We start from the raw sequence: 17,833 nt of genomic DNA, 5'->3' as shown, positions 1-17,833 counted from the left end.
GTGTTTCAGGAATTACCAAAAATAAATACGCGCGCGGGGAACGACCTTCCGAAAAGCGGATGTCGACGAGATGGAAGTACGCAGCGAGGCCTCCGTCAGCGTTGGGAGTGAGCCGGAAATAGGGGAATTAGATGTCGAGGTGAGCCTTGGAACCTCCCCCGTCCCGAGCACCAACTTATCCCCCTCCCCCACCGGGGAGTCGGAAGCAGTAGGAACGGCCCCGACAACCGACCAGATGTTGGGTCAATTGCTTCAAAAAATGGAGTCCCAGGGGAAGGAATGTAGGGAAGGAATGAAGGGAATGAGTGATCGCTTGAAGGAACAAATTGATGGGCTGGAAAATAAAATGGAGTCCCAGGGGAATGAATGGAGGGAAGGAATGAAGGATATGAGTGACCAAATTAATGGATTAAAAAGGGAAATGGCAATTGTGGTAAGTGTACAGGTAAACGTGGAGTGTCCACAGGTGAGCGGGGAAGGAAATTTGGAATGTGAGAGTTGTAATGGGGAATGTTTCCCACATTCTGGCCTGGTTGTTTATCGGGACCGTGAGGATGTCACAACACCCCAACCGGGGGATGAATTTGGAATTGTGCAGCACCAGGGCGGTGGTGCGGAGCAAGAGGGGGTAGAGTTTTTGGGGGTCCGTGCAATGGAGCCGGACCAGGTATTTATTGGGGATATTGATCAAAGCCTGGCGGGGCCAGGAATGATTTGTGGAAATGATGAGGATGATTTGATCCAGCGGCTGGAGACCTGTGACAGTCCCATGGAGGTAGAGCTTGTTCAGGCCCAAAGGAGCCTGGGTGATGAGGTGAGTTGGTCCGAGGAGGTGGTTGGAATGACCGAGGGGACGCTCATTGTACACTGCTATTTGGAAACAGAGGCTCCAAAATTGGACAACCAGTTGGGGGAGTGTGTTGGCTCCGGGCTGGATTTGGATCTTGGAGGATCGGGAGATAGAGCTTCTGGAGATTTGGTCCCTGTAGGGAATTTGGATCAACTGCAGGGAGGGGCAGAACAACCGGTGGTAGAGGTTGTTCCCTGCAGCTGCGGTTTGGCAGTGGGAATGAAAATTTGTAAAAGAAAATTTAAAATAAAATTACAATGGGAAATTGATTTGGAGCAGCCATGGTGGGGATTGGTCCCCGGGCTGCGGGATCTGGACATGGAGAGGTCATGGGTGATGGCCTCGGGCAAAAGTTGCCCCTTTCAAACTTTGGGTATGCCAGCCAGCTGGGGGGCTGTGATGGCGAGATTTGGACGTGGGGTCCAGCCTTGGGTGTCGAGGTACGAGCTGGGTCCCACGGGGGGTCTGGTGGAGTGTGGCGTCCCTTGTCCATCGGGGCGCCGTCCGAGCTGGTGGCTCGGGCCGGCAGGGTCACCGGACCCTGGTGGGGGTTAAGACCTCCAGGGAGGTCCGAGGTGGTTTCTCAAGCCTGGGATGGCAAATATTGAGGACCACTAGGGGGAGGTGTTGTGGGTCGCGCTTTGGTGGTGGCACCGCAGATGGCCAGCTTGGGCCTGATGTAGTGATCACCCGGGCATGCGACCTGACACCCTCTCCCTGAGACTCTGGGACAACCAGCATGTGGTGACCTGGCATGGTGGTTGGTCTATGGACGCGGGTCAAACCGAATGGACAGGGATGGAGATAGCCTGCCGGACAACCATTGGGGCATCTGTGGAACGTGATGGTGTGAGTGACCTTCCACAGATGCTCCGTTATGATTTATGGACTCTCGGGTTGGGAAGAGCCATGGGGATGTGAATCGGGAGATGTGTAACAAGCCGAGCATATGGGCCATGCTCGGCTGGCATGTGTATGGCAAAGCATCCTTCTTTGGTGAGGTTAGTGAAATGTGATAAATGTTTAGCATGGGTAATCTGTGGGTTAGATGGAAATTTAAGGGTGGATTTTGAAATGCCATGGTGGACACTGTACAGTGACGCCATTATTGATCCAGGTGTGTAGACCAAAGTGTTGGAGGCTGTGATGAAATTAATAGGGTAGTAAGACACAGCTTTCAACTGGTTGCGGGGGCAACTGTGCTGATATTTGGGACGCGGGATCCTGGGGATGCAGTTGTGTAGCCTGAGGGTCAACGTGGTGCTGTGCATGTCCGAGGTGTGTGGACCATGTCTTCTGGGTGAGTCTCCTGGTGGAGCATGGCTGTTGACTGGACCTTGGTGTGGTCAAGTGTGGGTGAGCACTGGGGGGGCTGCAGTTCTGTAGTCGGGCTGGGGGATGATGGGGAGGTGCAGGGGACGTGGCTGTAGGGATGCCACGCACTGCGACCGTGCCCCCCAGGGCCGAGGTTGTGTGCGCGGTAGTGTGTGTTGTGGCAGCAAGTGCTCACCACATTGGCCAGCTGGGGCTGCTGCAGCTGTGTTCCTCGCAGGGGGGCCGAAGGATGGATGGTGGGTCGCACCCTTATGGACACTCATGGGCCATGTTGGCGTTTTGACTGCTCACCTTGTCCCGGTGACCCTTGCACGGTAGAGGTGCAGAGCTGTCGTGGCCACAGGTAGTTGTGTAGCGATGATCACCGTTGGATGCGGATCCACATACCTGCCAGTGTAGTGGGGACAAAAGAGAAATTTGGAAGTATTTGGTAGGCCCAATGTGAAATTTTGGGATTGTGAAGGGTGGATGACGCTCTTGGACCTGACCAACCTGCAACTACCTGCACTTGAGGTGAGTGTTTTAAGGAGTACTGTCCCAGGCTTCAGGATTTGCTTTGGGAAATTGGGGACATGTAATTTGGAGTTGGGAGGTGAGAGCGAGTGATGACATGGCCGGTGAGGGGATGGAATGGGAGCCACAGTGTCTTGTGGGTGGCGTATGTTTTTGTGTTGTGGTTAGGTGTTTTGATGTGGTCGTGAGAGTGGAACCTGGAGAGTGAGTGATGATTATTGGAGCTAATGAGGGGCGATACTTGTGCTTTTGGAAATGTGCTTTTGGAAATGTGTGATGGTTTAAATGTGAACTGGGGGATTTCACATGTAGCAGGCCATGGCAAGCCTTGTAACACCTTTTACACCAAGAATTGTACTGAATTGTGCTGAGTTGTGTGGAGAATTGAATGGCAGCGGGGGAGGAAGTGTGTTTTGGGGTCTTGTGGGTGGGGAAGGTGTGTGTGTCCGCAGGTACAGAGCAAGCTCTGAGGAGCGATGCCTGCGGGCCCCCCTCTGCGGCAATTAACCCTGGCAGCCGGTGGTAACTGGAAATTGGAGCTCGTCGGTGGAGGGTCTGGTTGGGCGCCGCGGGGTGAGGAAGTCCCCCGGTGACCCGTGTTGCTGCGCGAAAGCAGGAGGCAAAGGAGCCTGGTGTGTGTGGAGACCCTCACCGGCGAGGTAACGGCGGAAAGGGGCTGTTGGGCTGTCACGGGGCCAAGAGGTAAAGGGGGGGGGGGGGGGCAATGAACTTGTAAGTCGGTTGACTTGTTTTTGGGACTGCGGGCACCACAGCCTGATGCGCCCCCACCATCTTTTTGTGCGGTACCTCCCCGCTGCCTAGTTGAGGAATGCACACACACGTGAATGACATCAATGCCATGGTCCTGCAGGGGGTGTATTGAAATAAGTGCTTTGTTGATTTTTGAAATGCCTTGATGACCTATGGAATGAGAATGAGTGGTTAAGGGGTCTGTGTTGAATGAATGTGGGCGAAATACACCGAGCCGTGTCACTCACCTGTAACATCTGGACAGGGCCGTGGAAAATTTAGGGGGATGCATTGGGGATGGCCCCGCAGGTAAGGTTGTGTCTTGTGGCATCCACCGGGGGACGCGGTCTGTAGACCGGGGTATGTACAAAGGTTAGAGTTTTGAGTTTGGAAAGATGGTTAAGTTTTGTGGTTAAGTTAGTGTTGTGTGTTGTTGTTTCCTCCCTCCACAGGAACAACGAAGAAGATGTACATACTTGCATGATGGTTAAGGGGTTCAGCATGTTAAGGAAGTGTAGGTAGGTAGTCCGACTCACTTCCCACAGCCCTTCCTGATTTATTTCATAGGTTAATTAAGTGTGTGACAGTAAGTGTTAAGGCTGGAATGGTAGCGCCTGCGGTGAACCTTGCAGGAGCTACGGTTCCAGGGGGGGGGCTGTGTTATGAATTTGGTAGAGCAATATCTAGAGCTAGGTAGATCTGAATAGGTAGGTATTCGGCTGTCGTGACAGGGACTCTACATGTAATAAGTTCTTGATGTTTAGGCGTTTGTCGGGGTAAGATGTATGATTGTGGATCTACCTGGAGGTCCGAGTGTTAAATAGTGAGGGATTAAAGGTAACGCCCCTGTGAGTCTCACCTGGTAGTCAAACCTCTGTCCATTATGGCACTGCAAACCACATAAACATTAGTTAGGTCCTTAGCGCAACATTAAATAATTCCCTTTCCCTGACATTGACTTCGTAATAAATAGACAGGAAACCAGGCCAAAAACACCGCCACGGTTGGCCGCCGCCGTTCGCACCTCAAAGGCCTACCAACCTCGCGTGTTACGTGTTACAAAACGACCGCGGGGGGGGGGGTCGCGGACGGGAGATGTCAGGAGTCGCATGCCGCAGAGGGCGTGACCTGGGCGAGTTGGGAGGCTATGATTGGCTGAGGAGTGCGCCAATGTGACGTCATCGGCCACCAATATATGCGACGGTCGGACGCCATTTACGGAGCAGACGCGAGTTGAGTTCGTGGCAGTCCAGAGTTGAGTTCGTGGCAGTCCAGAGTTGAGTTCGTGGCAGTCCAGAGTTGAGTTCGTGGCAGTCCAGAGAGTACACAGGGAGTTCGTTGGAGCACACAGTCGACGCGGAGACACAGTTGGTGGAAAAGCTCCCCGAAGGCAGTTGGTGGAGAGTTCGTTCACACACCGAGCACACCAAGCCCACAGAGCACGCGGCAGTTCGCAGCAGTTCGTTGCAAGTCGAGCCCTCCGTTGAACCATTGGTGCACGGGCCTTGTGGAGATCGTCCTCGTGTGAAGCTGCTGGCCACGCGTCGGACGCGTGGTGCTTGGAGCGGGGCCTCGTGGAGCTTGGAGCAAAGGACCTGGTGGTGTGCGATCGGGCCAAAAGGAGCGGTGTGGACGGCCGCCACCAAGACGAGGAAAGACAGATAAGCCGCATCCGCGTACATTTGAACGACGTGACGTGTTATTTTTGTATTCATAATCTCCCTCGTATCGTGTTTGCTGTCAGTCGTGTGGGGACGTCCCGATTTAGAGTTATTAGATTTACCGGCGCGGCTTTTTCACTGTATTACTATTCGATAATAAATCCTTATATTATTTTCTGTATATATATCTGAACGCAGTTTTCCTGGGTGTTTGATTTTAATAGGTAAGGTTGCGGAGCCTTCGCTGTGTCCCGCCATTCCGCGCGTTGGTGTTGAACTTGAGTCCGCCATTGAGTGTTCGCCTCGGGAGTTAAAGTCTCGCAAATCGGCCATCCGTAACTGTGGTGTTAATCACAGTTGCGTAACAATATATATATATATATATATATATATATATATATATATATATATAATTTTGTCAGATTTCTTTTTTTTTGGCAGATAATACAATGAAATAATTCATCAAATGGTATTTAACATGGTATTTTGTATTATAGGTACACACATGGTATTTTGCGTCAGCTTTCACAACGCACGCGGAGAAAGATTATCTTAATTATCTTGTAATGTAATCCACCTACATATGGATGCACTCTATGTCCAAGGAGGTAATGTAATTGTTGTATTTACTGTAAGATGTTATCATTAGCATATCTGGAATTGGAATTCCAGATAAGGTATTGTCAACGTGCACTGTCCATCCGTTTGTCTCCTAACGGAGATTGCAAAGCTCGTAGGTAAAAATGACAGACTTAGTAAATCTTCTCCACACCCACCAGTCAATGCTACCAAATTTGGATTACAACATTAGGTGAGGCTCCAGATAAGCTAAGGTCCAGTGGTCTTATTTTTACCCCCGGCAACAAAGGTGGATGGAGGTTATGTTTTCACCCGTCTGTCCATTTGTCTGTCCGTTTGTGAACAAAATATCTCAAAACGTTGTGGACGGATTCAGAAGAAATTTGGCAGAGATGTAGCGTATGTGACAAGGACGAAATGATTAGATTTTGGTGAAGATCCGGATTCGGATCCGGCTACTAGACTTTTTAAAGTGATTATTCACCATTGAGAGATAAGGCCAAAACAATACATAGCAGGATATCTCAAAAAGTTGCGGACGGGTTTGGACGAAATTTCCGGTTGGATGTCGGACAAGGATGATTCCATTTTGGTGAAGATCTGAATACGGATTCGGATATGAGAATTATTTAATTTTTCAAGTGATTCTTCACCATTGGGAGATTGTGCCAAAAACAATACATAGCAGGGTATCTCAAAAAGTTATGGATGGATTTGGACGAAACTTGGACAGGTTATGTGTGCGACAAGGAAGAATAGATTCAATGTTGGTGAAGATCCGGATCCGGATCCAGCTAGTAGCATTTTTTTAAAGCGATTCTTCACTATTGAGTGATATGGCCAACCAGGCGGGGGTATACTCTCTACCGAGTGCCGTTCTAGTTACTTTTGTTATTATATATTACTGTTATTATTGCAATGTTATTACTCACCCAACAATCATTGGAATCTCCTGCGATGTAGTCAACGCCGAGGGCCTTTCACTCACTCACCGCAGGCAGGTTGGTGGTCTTTCTGTCTTCTACCGACTCCTCTCCGGCCTTGCTCCCCCAGCTCTCTCTGTGCTCTGTCCCCCCAATATTCCTTCAGGTCGCACAAGATCTGCCTGCAACCCTCTTAGGGTTAAACTGCCAAAGTCTAGGCTCTCTGCTCACCTTCACTCTTTCATTCCCCTTTTCTCCCGCCTCTGGAACAAACTCCCCCACTCCCTTCAATCCCACTCCTCCCCCCAGGTCTTTAAAACAGCTGTTCACCACCATCTCTTATCTTCCCCCATCGAAAACCTTGATCTTTTCTACCCCCGGTAATTCACCCCAGAGTCCTTGCAGTGTTCATATGTTTTAATCCTCTCCCACCTCCCCCCAAGTCCTCCCGATGTCCCTGCTCTCAAATGTTGTGTTTGTGTCCTTCCCCTTCTTCCCCCTCTCTTTTGTGTCCTCCCCCCTCTCTCCCCATCTTGTCTGCCGTTCCCCTTGTTTTTTGTGTTTTGTGTGTCGGTTTGTCTTTTTGTGTGATTAATGTTTGCTCTTTCACGAGCCTCGATCTTGTATCCAAAAAAAAAAAAAAAAAAAAAAAAAAAAAAACCCTGGTAAATTGTATTAAATAAATGTTGTGTAAGCAGTTAAAACAGTGTCCTGGGACTTATGAGTCACCCTGTGAAATTATATAGTGCAATACAACATACAAAAGTATAACATTCAACCAATCACCACAATCAGTGCTACACTGTATTATAATATTGTATGAGCTGCTCACCGATGTATGTACCGTAAACTTGACTTTTTCTTTTTCACTCAGAGCGTCGGAGATATCGACCTGAAGAGGCTGCCTGTCAGCCTGGAGAACACAGCAACGACTTAGAAACCTTTAAATGCTCAAGGACGGTGACATCACCAAACGCACAGTGTGTTGTCAAGGCTGCACCTCCATGTTTATTGTGAGACGTCACGAGGGACATCCCGAGTTTGCTCACAGGCTCAAGATTTGCACAGCACGTGATTAACAAGATAGACAAAGCACTCGTATCTAACACGTCACCTATGTTGTTCGACTTTAGCACATCTTCAACTCAACAAACCGGGAAACACTGCACGGTTTCATTATACGAGACGGTGTATATGTAGCGATTAACAATAACAAAAAAAACAAACCCAAAAAAAATAATAATAATAACTTCCCCACAACGATACAACACGTAATAAAAATGATACAACCCTCCGTAATAATGAGTTTACCAACCTGAAGGAACTTGAAGAATTTAAACAAAGTCCTCGATGATGAATCAAGATGGTTTTGCAAAGCTTAACTTTCCGTGCGGTGTATAAAGTATATAGTTCAACAGATTCAAAATATTACTTCGACTTGGGGGAGGCAGAGGAAACCGGAACCGATCATTAAGATTGACTTTTGTTCAGTTTTAATTGGTTTGAAATCCACCGTTTTCTCGAAAGTAATTGCACATCCCTCCCATGGGAGCTTCAAACAAAAGAACACAAACCGCAACTTTGTCTTCATCCTCCGCCTTCACGCTGTTGCCATCTTCGTCATCCACGCACTCCTGCATGAAGTACACGACCGGGCGTGCGGAGGGACAAACTTAGAGCTGCACCTCCACACTACGACACATAACTTACGAGGAGCACGCGTCACTCGGTGTCCTCTCTGACAATCATTATAACGGAAACTTTGTTTAAAAAAAAGAAGAAGAGCTTATTGGAGCCACTGCACTCACCATCATGGCTGGCTCGTACGGACGCGCCCGCCAGAAAGGGGCGGAGCCTTGCATTGCTAATGCTTCAATCACGCAAGGAAGGCCCCTTGCCCCGCCCCTAGAGGTCTGGAATTTATACGTAAAATACAGCACTGTACATACAGTACGCTATTGTACGAACTGTACACCACTGGGCCCACGGCCATTCGAGATACAACATTCCTTGTACAAATGCTGTACAGTACGGACCTTGGCATATTGTACTGTACTTTTATTTTGGCGCACCTAGAAAGTACTATATAATATAGTACGTTTTTTATAGACACGTGATCCAATGGAGTCTGCCAGCTGCCAACTTTCCTCCTCTTCAACCCTCCATCCCTCCCCATTCATGCAGTAGCATTTCAGCAATGTCCATGTCAGTGCGAATAACATAGTCCTTGAATTTGGCTGATCTTTGCCACCAATGATGTGTTGGTTATGCTCATGGGGTTTATTGCGTAATGATTGCTCAATATAATAATGAAGGTATGCTCGTGGGATGCTTGTTTCGTAACGATGGCCGTTGAGGTGTATCTCAGGTGGAATGCCGGGTCGGCTGTGGAACCAGAATAGCTCCTTTTTATTTATTTTCTTACAATTTTATTTTCATTCTTCTGTTAAAAGACCTTCCTTATCTACCTTCTTCCCCCTTCGAGGCCGCTACATCATGAACATCATTTCTTGGGTGAGAACTTAGTGAGTGGTCAGGAAGCGAATGGAGAAAGGAAGAGGAATCAAAGACCCAAAGTGCAGAACATTGTGCTGCTCGGCGAGTATCGGCTTGGCCAACCTGAGGCAATATGCTGTTTCCTGGTGTTGGGAGAGTTGCTCTGATCCATTGGTTCGTGAAGTTTGAAGACACGTCGCGCGAGAGAGAGAGAGAGAGAAAGGTGGTGAGGCACCATCTTTGGGGCCTGCGGCTGAGACAGGGCCACTGGAAGTCATCTCAAAGAGGCCTGAATCCCCCTGCCCCCCCCCCCATTCTTTTTCTTTTCATTATTATTTTTCGTTATACTCTGGCAAATATTATTTTGGTATTTTGCTTATCTTCCCTCCCCCCTTGGGATTAGATGGGGATATATGTTGGGGCATTTGATTGTCTTGTCCGTATTGTCTTGGCCCTTGTCTGTCTTTATTTAATTACTTATTCTTTACCCCCACATGTCCGTGGGATTTTCCTATGGTTTTTGTATTGCTTGGTTGTATATCCTGTGTTTTGGTTTATCCCAAGTAAAGGATTTGCATTCATTCCACTGTTGTGAACTTTTTGTTTTGAACTTAACTTTTCCTGGACTTACTTTACACCAATTTCTTTGCTATTTTTGCACTTCCTTCTTGGCCCAGGTATTGCACTTCCTTCTGGAGCAGGTGGCACTTCTTTGGACTGTGCTCCTCGGAACCGAGCAAAGACTTTAAAACCAGTCTCTCCAGTTACTGCTCAAATGACCGCCCAAACAAAATTATGTCATCCAAGTATACCAACGCAGTCCTCCAGTGTAATCTCTCCAGGACACACTCCATAAGATGTTAAAATGTGGCTGGTGCATTGCATAGCCCAAAGGGCATTACCTGGAACTGCCACTGACCTTGCGCATAGGAAAAATCTGTTTTTTCCTTAGCCTTGTCGGCCATCCTGACTTGGAAGTATCCTAACTTCATGTCGAGAGTCGAAAACCACACAGCACCAGTCAAAGTGTACAGTATGTCGTCTACCCATGGCAAAGGATAGGAGTCCTTGATAGTTACATCATTCAGTGCCCTGTAGTCTACACAGCACCTCACCGACCTATCTTTCTTCCACACCAAGACAACCACTGATGACCATGGGCTGCAGGATCTCTCCACTGCTCTCTGAATGAAAAGAAGCCATCACCTTTTCCATCTCCTTGCATCAGCCTGGAGCCAGTCTACGTGGTGGCTGCTTGATTGGATGGTGATTCCCAGTGTCGATGCAATGTTCCACTAGGTCTGTGTACCCCAAGTCATGATCTCCGGCCGAGAAGATATCGGCATATGATATCAGGAGTTCCTTTGGCTGTGCCCTCTGCCCTTCTGTTAGACAAGTTGACCTTCTCTTGAGCAGGTCTCGTAAATGTCCTGGAAAGCTCTTATGCCAAACTACCTTACCTTGTTTGCAAATGCTTGGCGAAATCTGGTCCACCACTGGGCAGTGCTCCTGACTCTCTTGGCGCCGACTCATTCTAGTGGCTACTCTCCAACTGCGAGGCACTGATGAACTCCTCTGGCTCTGGCATTCACCCTTGACTGGTGTCTGGCACTGACCAGACCCTTGACTCTATTTGATTGACTCAGGCCGCTGTTGACAGCCTCCTGTGGGCTTTGCCGAGGCCGGCTTTTCTATCTACCACCTCATGCTCCCTTCTGTGAGGCATTCCCATTCCCCCACGAATGCCGTGCATGCGCAGTCACGCATCCCGTTGCGAGGAAGTTGCTCATGTGGCTCCACCATATCAACGCAGTCATGCCTGAAGTCGCTCATGTAAAAATGCTATGCGGAAGAAATTCAAATCCAGGCACATGTGTAGCAGCCATTTTGATGCGGTTGTGTGTGACATGTGCATGCAGAATCACCATCTGTGGGGGACGTGGTAAATGATGATGTGGAATGATTAACAATGCTAATCACAGACAGAAAATAGGGAAAAGAGACAGACACAAGGGCTCGCGTGCATTACCATTTATTATGGCAAAACTAATTAATAGTTAACCCCTCATTAACCACTGATTCATTTTAGGTCATCTCATCTCGATTATTGAAGAGACAAACTTATAAAATGGTTCATGATTTTCGGATGTCTGTCCGTCTGTCGGTACAACCCTAACAGCTCTTAACTTTTTGCGATGTTTGCTACTCCTCCCTTATCACCTGGCTGATTCTTCTCAAACTTGACACATGAATACAAGACAGTAGCCTGCACAATCGCTCGGGCTTCCATTTTTAAACTTAAGGTCATGGGGGCTCCGAGGGGGCCTTACTCCCTGAAACTCCAGATCCTTACTCGTCCCTTATTTACCAACCGATTGCTCTGAAACCCGATACAGCCCTTCTACTCTGGTCCGCAGGATCACTCGGCCTTACATTTTCCGATTTTGTATTTTTCGATTTATGGTCAGGGGGGCTCCCAGGTGTGTTCCGACAAATCTCAACCTCGAGAGATGACCGTCGGCCCACTCGGGGATATTTATTGTTTGTATTTTGGTACCTCGGTCAACAGTTTCATTGCTATATAGGCCTAATTTATTGGGAAAACCTTCAACACACACACACACATGGACACACAGACGAACGTGACACAACACAAGACTGTTAGATGAGACAAACACAGCCACTGAGCTTGGGGGAAGTGCTGTCGCTTCCGGGATACTCTGGGTACTAGTGACGTCACAACAATGGCACCGCTTTTCTCACTGCACTCAGCGGGGCATTTCCTAAAGAGGAGCTTCCTCCTCCCCATGGATCTCACCTCATGGCTGATTGTCCATGCTCTTAGCCTTGTAAATGCTGAACGTCAAGCAAGGAAGTAGCATGTCCCATTTTTAAAATCTTTGGTATGACTCGCATTACAGTTAGATGAGCAATAACCGGAGGACGGTGCGACTTCACTGCATGATAATGTTCACCCTCACACAACAGGTGTGACCGCTACCACCTCAAGAGAGAATGGTTGGTAATTATAAATCTTCCCCCCTCTTTCATCTCTTTGGAAAACCCAAAGAACATCTGAGTTGCATTAAGTTTACGATCCTTCCCTCTCCCAGCAGTAGATATAGGGCAGGAATTTGGAACTGCTTGAGGGTGCCAGGGGCGGTAGCTCGCCTACTCTTCGTGAAGGACACTGCAGGATCTTTAACGTCCACTAACTAATGCCAGCAGGCGGGACATTAGTTTAACGCCCATCATCCATCCAAGGGACGACAACATTCATTGATGAATCACGCTGCCTGCGAAACACTCAGATGACAGTTCATTGCTGGGTCAGGATTGGAACCCAGACTCGACCGGCTTAGAGGCAAGTGTACCTATGTCTAGAGTCCAGATCATCCTGTCAACCTTCAATGTTTACTGATCTGGTGACCTCCGCTGATGTTTTCACCCCTGTCTGTCTGTCTGTCTGTATGCTTGTGAACAAGATATCTCAAAAGGTTGTGGACGGCTTTGGATGAAATTTGGCAGTGATGTAGCGTATGTGACAAGGACGAAATGATAAGATTTTGGTGAAGATCCGGATTTGGCTACTACAATGTTTAAAGTGATTCTTCACCATTGGGAGATAGGGCCAAAAACGATACATAGCAGGATATCTCAAAAAGTTATGGGCGGATTTGGAAGAAACTTGGTGGAGAGGTGGTGTGTGTAACAAGGACTAATCTTTTCGATTTTGGTGAAGATCTGAAAATGAATTCGGATAATAGAATTATTTTATTTTTAAGGTATTCTTCAGCATTCAGAGATTAATTTATTTATTTATTTATTGTATACAAGATCGAGGCTCGTGAAAGAGCTAACATTAATCACACAGAAAGTCAAACCGACACATAAAACATATAACATGGGGAGCGGTAGACAAGATTGGGAGAGAGGGGGAAGGACACAAACACAACATTTGAGAACAGGGACATCGAGAGATCTGTGGGAGGGAGAGTGCTTGGGGAGGGGCACGGGAAGGCGGGGGGGAGGTGGGAGAGGTATAAAACATATGGACACTGCAAGGACTTCCAGGAAAGAAGTTGGAATTTCAAAAAAGTGGATCTGGGGTGAATTAGCGGGGGTAGAAAAGATCAAGGTTTTGGATGGGGGAAGATAAGAGATGGTGGTGAACAGCTGTTTTAAAGACCTGGAGGGAGGAGTGGGATTGAAGGGAGTGGGAGATTTGGCTAAAACCGACATATAACATGATGTTTAAAAAAGTTATGGACGAGTTATGAATAAACTTGGTGGACGAGTTGGTTCGGTGACAAGAACAATCCAATTAGATTTTCGTTTAGGTCCGAATCCAGATCCGGCCTATCAGTGGGATAGAAAAGATAAACTGTTCAGCCTGGTGGAGGTTTGCGCTCTACCGAGTGTCGTTCTACTTATGTTTTGAGGTCGGTGCTCTGCAGCCATTATTCGTCAATAGTTATTCTGCCTTCCCCAAAAGTGAGTATGCTTTCAAGGGAAACTACATCAGGGTTTGGCCATGGAATCAAAAAGAAGAAATTCAGTCTTTGGCCAGGCTACATAATGGCCTATCTTTTTAGAAATATGGCCAAGTCTGTGATACAATGAATGCCCTTTTGGAAGTGAGGCCAACTCTCCACTTCCATGTAACTCTCTGGCACCAGAATAGTTTGTAGCTGGTGTTATTATCTTAGAGATCGAAATCGGATAAGATGAAAGGGGGGTGCATTACCTTTGAATTGGGAAGATGTGATTCAACAGCAATACAATGTTTAAAATACAAAACAAGACAAGACAAAAATAACTACCAAAAGAGGGCAGCAAAGGAACGACAATGAAGCTCTTCCATATTAAACTTTGGAAAAAGGTTGTTCCCTTGAGCTATCTATTTATTACTTACGCTCAGAAGCCTGATGTGGGTCACCTGTTAATTACTATTATATCACTCACCAGTTATCTGTTAGCAATTTTGTTGTCCGTCCAGAGATTGTGCCACTTGTCCTTTGTGTGAAACTCCGCATTACTCAAAACATTTGTACAGCCTCAGAAAGGTTTGCGTGACTTGAGTCACATATTTGGTAGATTCTGCAAGTCTTCATGGATTGGAAGCTCTGGGTTGGCTTTGAGGCAGTCAAACTCTCTCGGCATTCTTGCCTTCTGGCACACATCACGGGGTGGGATGTTAGACAGGACTGGGAGCCACTGCACGGGTGTTGATTTAAGTGTACGGCTGATTATCCGCATTCGTGTTTTCAGGACAATATCCAAGTGTTTTGTGTGGCTGCCCAAACAGGAGAACAGTATTTTGCTGCAGAATACACAAGAGCAAGGCTAGCAGTGCGAGGAGTGCATTCACTTGATCCCCAGCTGCTGCCTGCTAGTTTAGAGAAAATGTTTACCCTGGTCTTGAACTTTTCTGTTACCCATTGTAGGTGCTTGCGGACCATGAGCCTCCGATCAAGGGTGACTCCAAGGTACTTGGGGTTAATGGTTCGTTCTTGATTGGTTTGCCCATAAGGAAAGTTGGAGTTTGCTGTTAGCCAGTCGGTTGCAGAGATGGAATGTGTAGTTTTAGTTGGTTTTTGGCAGAGGCACAAGTCGATGAAGTATTGCTCCATTACCTGTAAGTCCTGGGACATGGTACTGCTGAGATCTTCAACGTTGATTGTTTGGGTATCATGGGCAAGATCATCTTCATAGGCAAACTTTATGGAGATGGTACAAGGCATGTCGCTCACATATTTGTTGAGGCGCATTGCAGCTAAGACAGATCCATGAGGAAGACCATCATTCAGAGTCCTTATGGAGCTTGTTCTCTCTCCGAGTGAAACCCTATATCTTTGATTGCTAAGCATGGAAGAAAGGACATGCATTGTGGCTTGGCACTGGGAAAGTCTGGCAGCTTTCAGCAGAAAACCACGTCACCATACGGTATCATACGCTGATAGCCAGCTTCAATGGGGGTTTTAAGTGCAAGTACTTGATCAACACAACTCCTACCAGGTCTCAGCCAGCTTGTTCCTTGGAAGGTAGGGCTCGACCAGTGGAGAGAGCCTGGCCAGAAGGACATGCTCAAACAACTTGTATGTCGTACATAGCAGAGATATGGGCCGATAGCCAGATGGATTAGCACTAGATTTCCCTTGCTTAAGGATGGCAATAACTTTAACCTCTCTCCAGGTTTATGGTATGACTCCAGTTGCATGGATGTTAGTGAAAAGAGAAGCCGACCCATCACGTCTGTGAGGTCCCAATTTCTTCAATAATTCAGGATAGATTCCAACAATTCCTGCTGTTTTTCTGGCTTTAGTGGAGGAAAGGCCAGTGTCCATGTCAGCCCTCGTGTAGGGGGGAAGAAAGCAGGGATGTAGGAGGAGATGGTGAAATGGTCTTGGAGAGGTCCTTACTGATTTCATGGTGATCCTCTTTAGTTGAGCCAACTCTAGAGTTAAGGAGCAGCCTAGAAGCAACAGCATTAGCCGATACTTTGGGAGGTTGATGTTGATTAGGTGAGGCAGCTCCAAGATGCCTTAGTGGTTCCATGTCTTTCTACTTAAATGAGTGAAATCGAGCTCCTCAAAGGTTTTCTACCATCTTTGTCGTCTGGCCATGTCCAGAGATTCCAATGTGTCATGTTTCTCCCACCCCCCACCCCTCCTCCCTTGTCCTACTTTTTTCAGATTGTGACCTCATTAACTTGAATAAATTTCCTTCCATTTTTCATGATGTTTAGTTTTATGGATTGATTGCAGATGGAGACACATTTTTAAATTTCCACTCTATCCCTAAATGTTGAAGGTCAAGGTCCTGTGGCCGTCGGAAAAAAGATGCCATCATTGGATCGTGGGCCACGGCTAAGTCGCAGACGATCACTTTGTGATCGCAGATGTCTAATTTATGTGATTATTCCAATTTAATGTCGATATGTGGAGAGCTATTGCTTTTCTTTCAATCCTTACTAGTGCTGTATATATATTAACCGTTTAAAATCTCTCCGCCAACTCATTTCCAATGTCCCCCATTTGCCCAAGTGGCTAGTTTATGCAGTTTTAGTGAGTGAACTTTGAACTTTCACCAACGCATTCGCTGATCAAGTCGATAGATTACTACAACACTCCTATCTGTCTGTCTGTTGCGTGTCTATGTATTTTTGCTTTAAAAACGTTTTTTCTCTGCAACCACTTGTCCGATCGATGCAAAACTAAACATTGGAGGAACTTTAAATATGTAGAATATTTTATTCCAACTCTGATGCTATAGGGTCACATGGTATGGCAGCCATGTTGGATTAAAGGAAAGAAATGTGGATATTGTTTTTTCCCAAACCACTAAATGAAAAAAAAAACTGAGAAGAGGTCATCAACTCCCCATGGGGTATATAGAGTGATAATTATGACATCATTGGTGAAGTGGTATTCCAGTCATAATTGGTTTAATTGAAATCCTTGTCCGAAAAATCAGAAAATTCATATATCTGATATGTGACCCGATGTAAGTGAGTAACTTAATTTATGACGTCATCGTTCACGTGGTATAGCAGACATTTTGGATTAAAGGGAAAAAAATGACCATTTTCTCCAAAACCGCTCAACTAAAAATATTGAAACTTAGCATATGTAATCAATTCCCCATGGGGTATATAGCCTGCTAACGATGACATCATCAGAGAAGTGGTTTATAACGATGACAAATCTTGCTAAAACTGTTAATGACCTCCATCCAGAGGTAAAAACAAATGGACCCTGCTAGAACTTCAAGGAAAGAAGTCGGCATTTCAAAAAAGTAGATCTGGGGTGAATTAACGGGTTTTGGAGGTTTTAAAGACCTGGAAGGAGGAATGGGATTGAAGAGAGTGAGGGAGTTTGTTCCAGAGGCGGGAGAAATGAGGAATGAAAGAGTGAAGGTGAGCAGAGAGCCTAGATTTTGGCAGTTTAACCATAAGAGGGTTGCTGGCAGAACTTGTGCGACCTGAAGGAATATTTGGGGGCAGATCACAGACAGAGCTGGGGGAGCAAGGCCGGAGAGGAGTCGGTAGAAGACAGAAAGACCACCAACCTGCCTGCGGTGAGTGAGTGAAAGGCCCTCGGAGTTAGCTTCATCGCAGGAGATTCCAATGATTCTGAAAGCTTTGGTTTCAACAGCGTGAAGCTGAGCTGGGTGTGAGGCAGGAGCACCGGCCCAGAGAGGGGAACAGTATTCCATCAAGCTGCAAATGAAAGTCTTGTATGTGGTGAGGAGCTCAGATGTGCCAAGGAAGGACTTCGCACGACGGAGGATGCCCAGTCGGCGACTATGTTTGGAGGCCAGCTTGGAAAGGTGGTTTTCCCAGGAAAGATCATGGCAGATTGTGGGACCCAAAAGCTTGAGTGACAGAACTTCTTGGAGAGGATTGTTGAGAAAGTAGATGGGAGGGTTGTTCAGACAGTCTTTTCGGAGAGACAAAGTGAGAGTGTGAGATTTGTCAGGATTGAAAGACATGCTCCACTTGTTTGACCAGTTTGTGATTTTGTCCAGGTCTGCAGAGAGTGAAGAGGCTGCTGACTGCCGATCTAAGGGTTGAGGTATGAAGCGGCAGAGAGTGGAGGCATCAGAAAAAGATATAGAGAGGATTTTCCAGAGAGTCAGAGAGATCATTGATGAAGACCAGAAAAAGCACAGGGCACAGAACCAGCCTCATTGAGGAACTCCAGCCTGAACAGGAAGGGGAGAAG

General features: G+C 47.0%; 1 protein-coding gene across 1 annotated transcript in view; it reads right to left on the bottom strand.

Annotated features, from left to right (window-relative positions):
- LOC137411836 (sorting nexin-6-like) overlaps positions 1 to 8,641 on the bottom strand; it is a 56,908-nt gene extending 48,267 nt beyond the window's left edge. The window contains exons 1-3 of the mRNA XM_068097118.2: positions 8,420 to 8,641; positions 8,186 to 8,245; positions 7,444 to 7,524 (exon numbers count right to left, since the gene is read on the bottom strand). Coding sequence (XP_067953219.1) covers positions 7,444 to 7,524; positions 8,186 to 8,245; positions 8,420 to 8,473 — 195 coding nt within the window. The 5' untranslated portion in view covers positions 8,474 to 8,641. The remainder of the gene's footprint in view (positions 1 to 7,443; positions 7,525 to 8,185; positions 8,246 to 8,419) is intronic.
- Positions 8,642 to 17,833: the final 9,192 nt, after the last annotated feature.

The sequence above is a fragment of the Myxine glutinosa genome, chromosome 11 (genome assembly GCF_964187855.1).
Source record: "Myxine glutinosa chromosome 11, kmMyxGlut1.1, whole genome shotgun sequence".
NCBI lineage: Eukaryota > Metazoa > Chordata > Myxini > Myxiniformes > Myxinidae > Myxine > Myxine glutinosa.
This window is presented reverse-complemented; position numbering and strand designations above follow the sequence as displayed.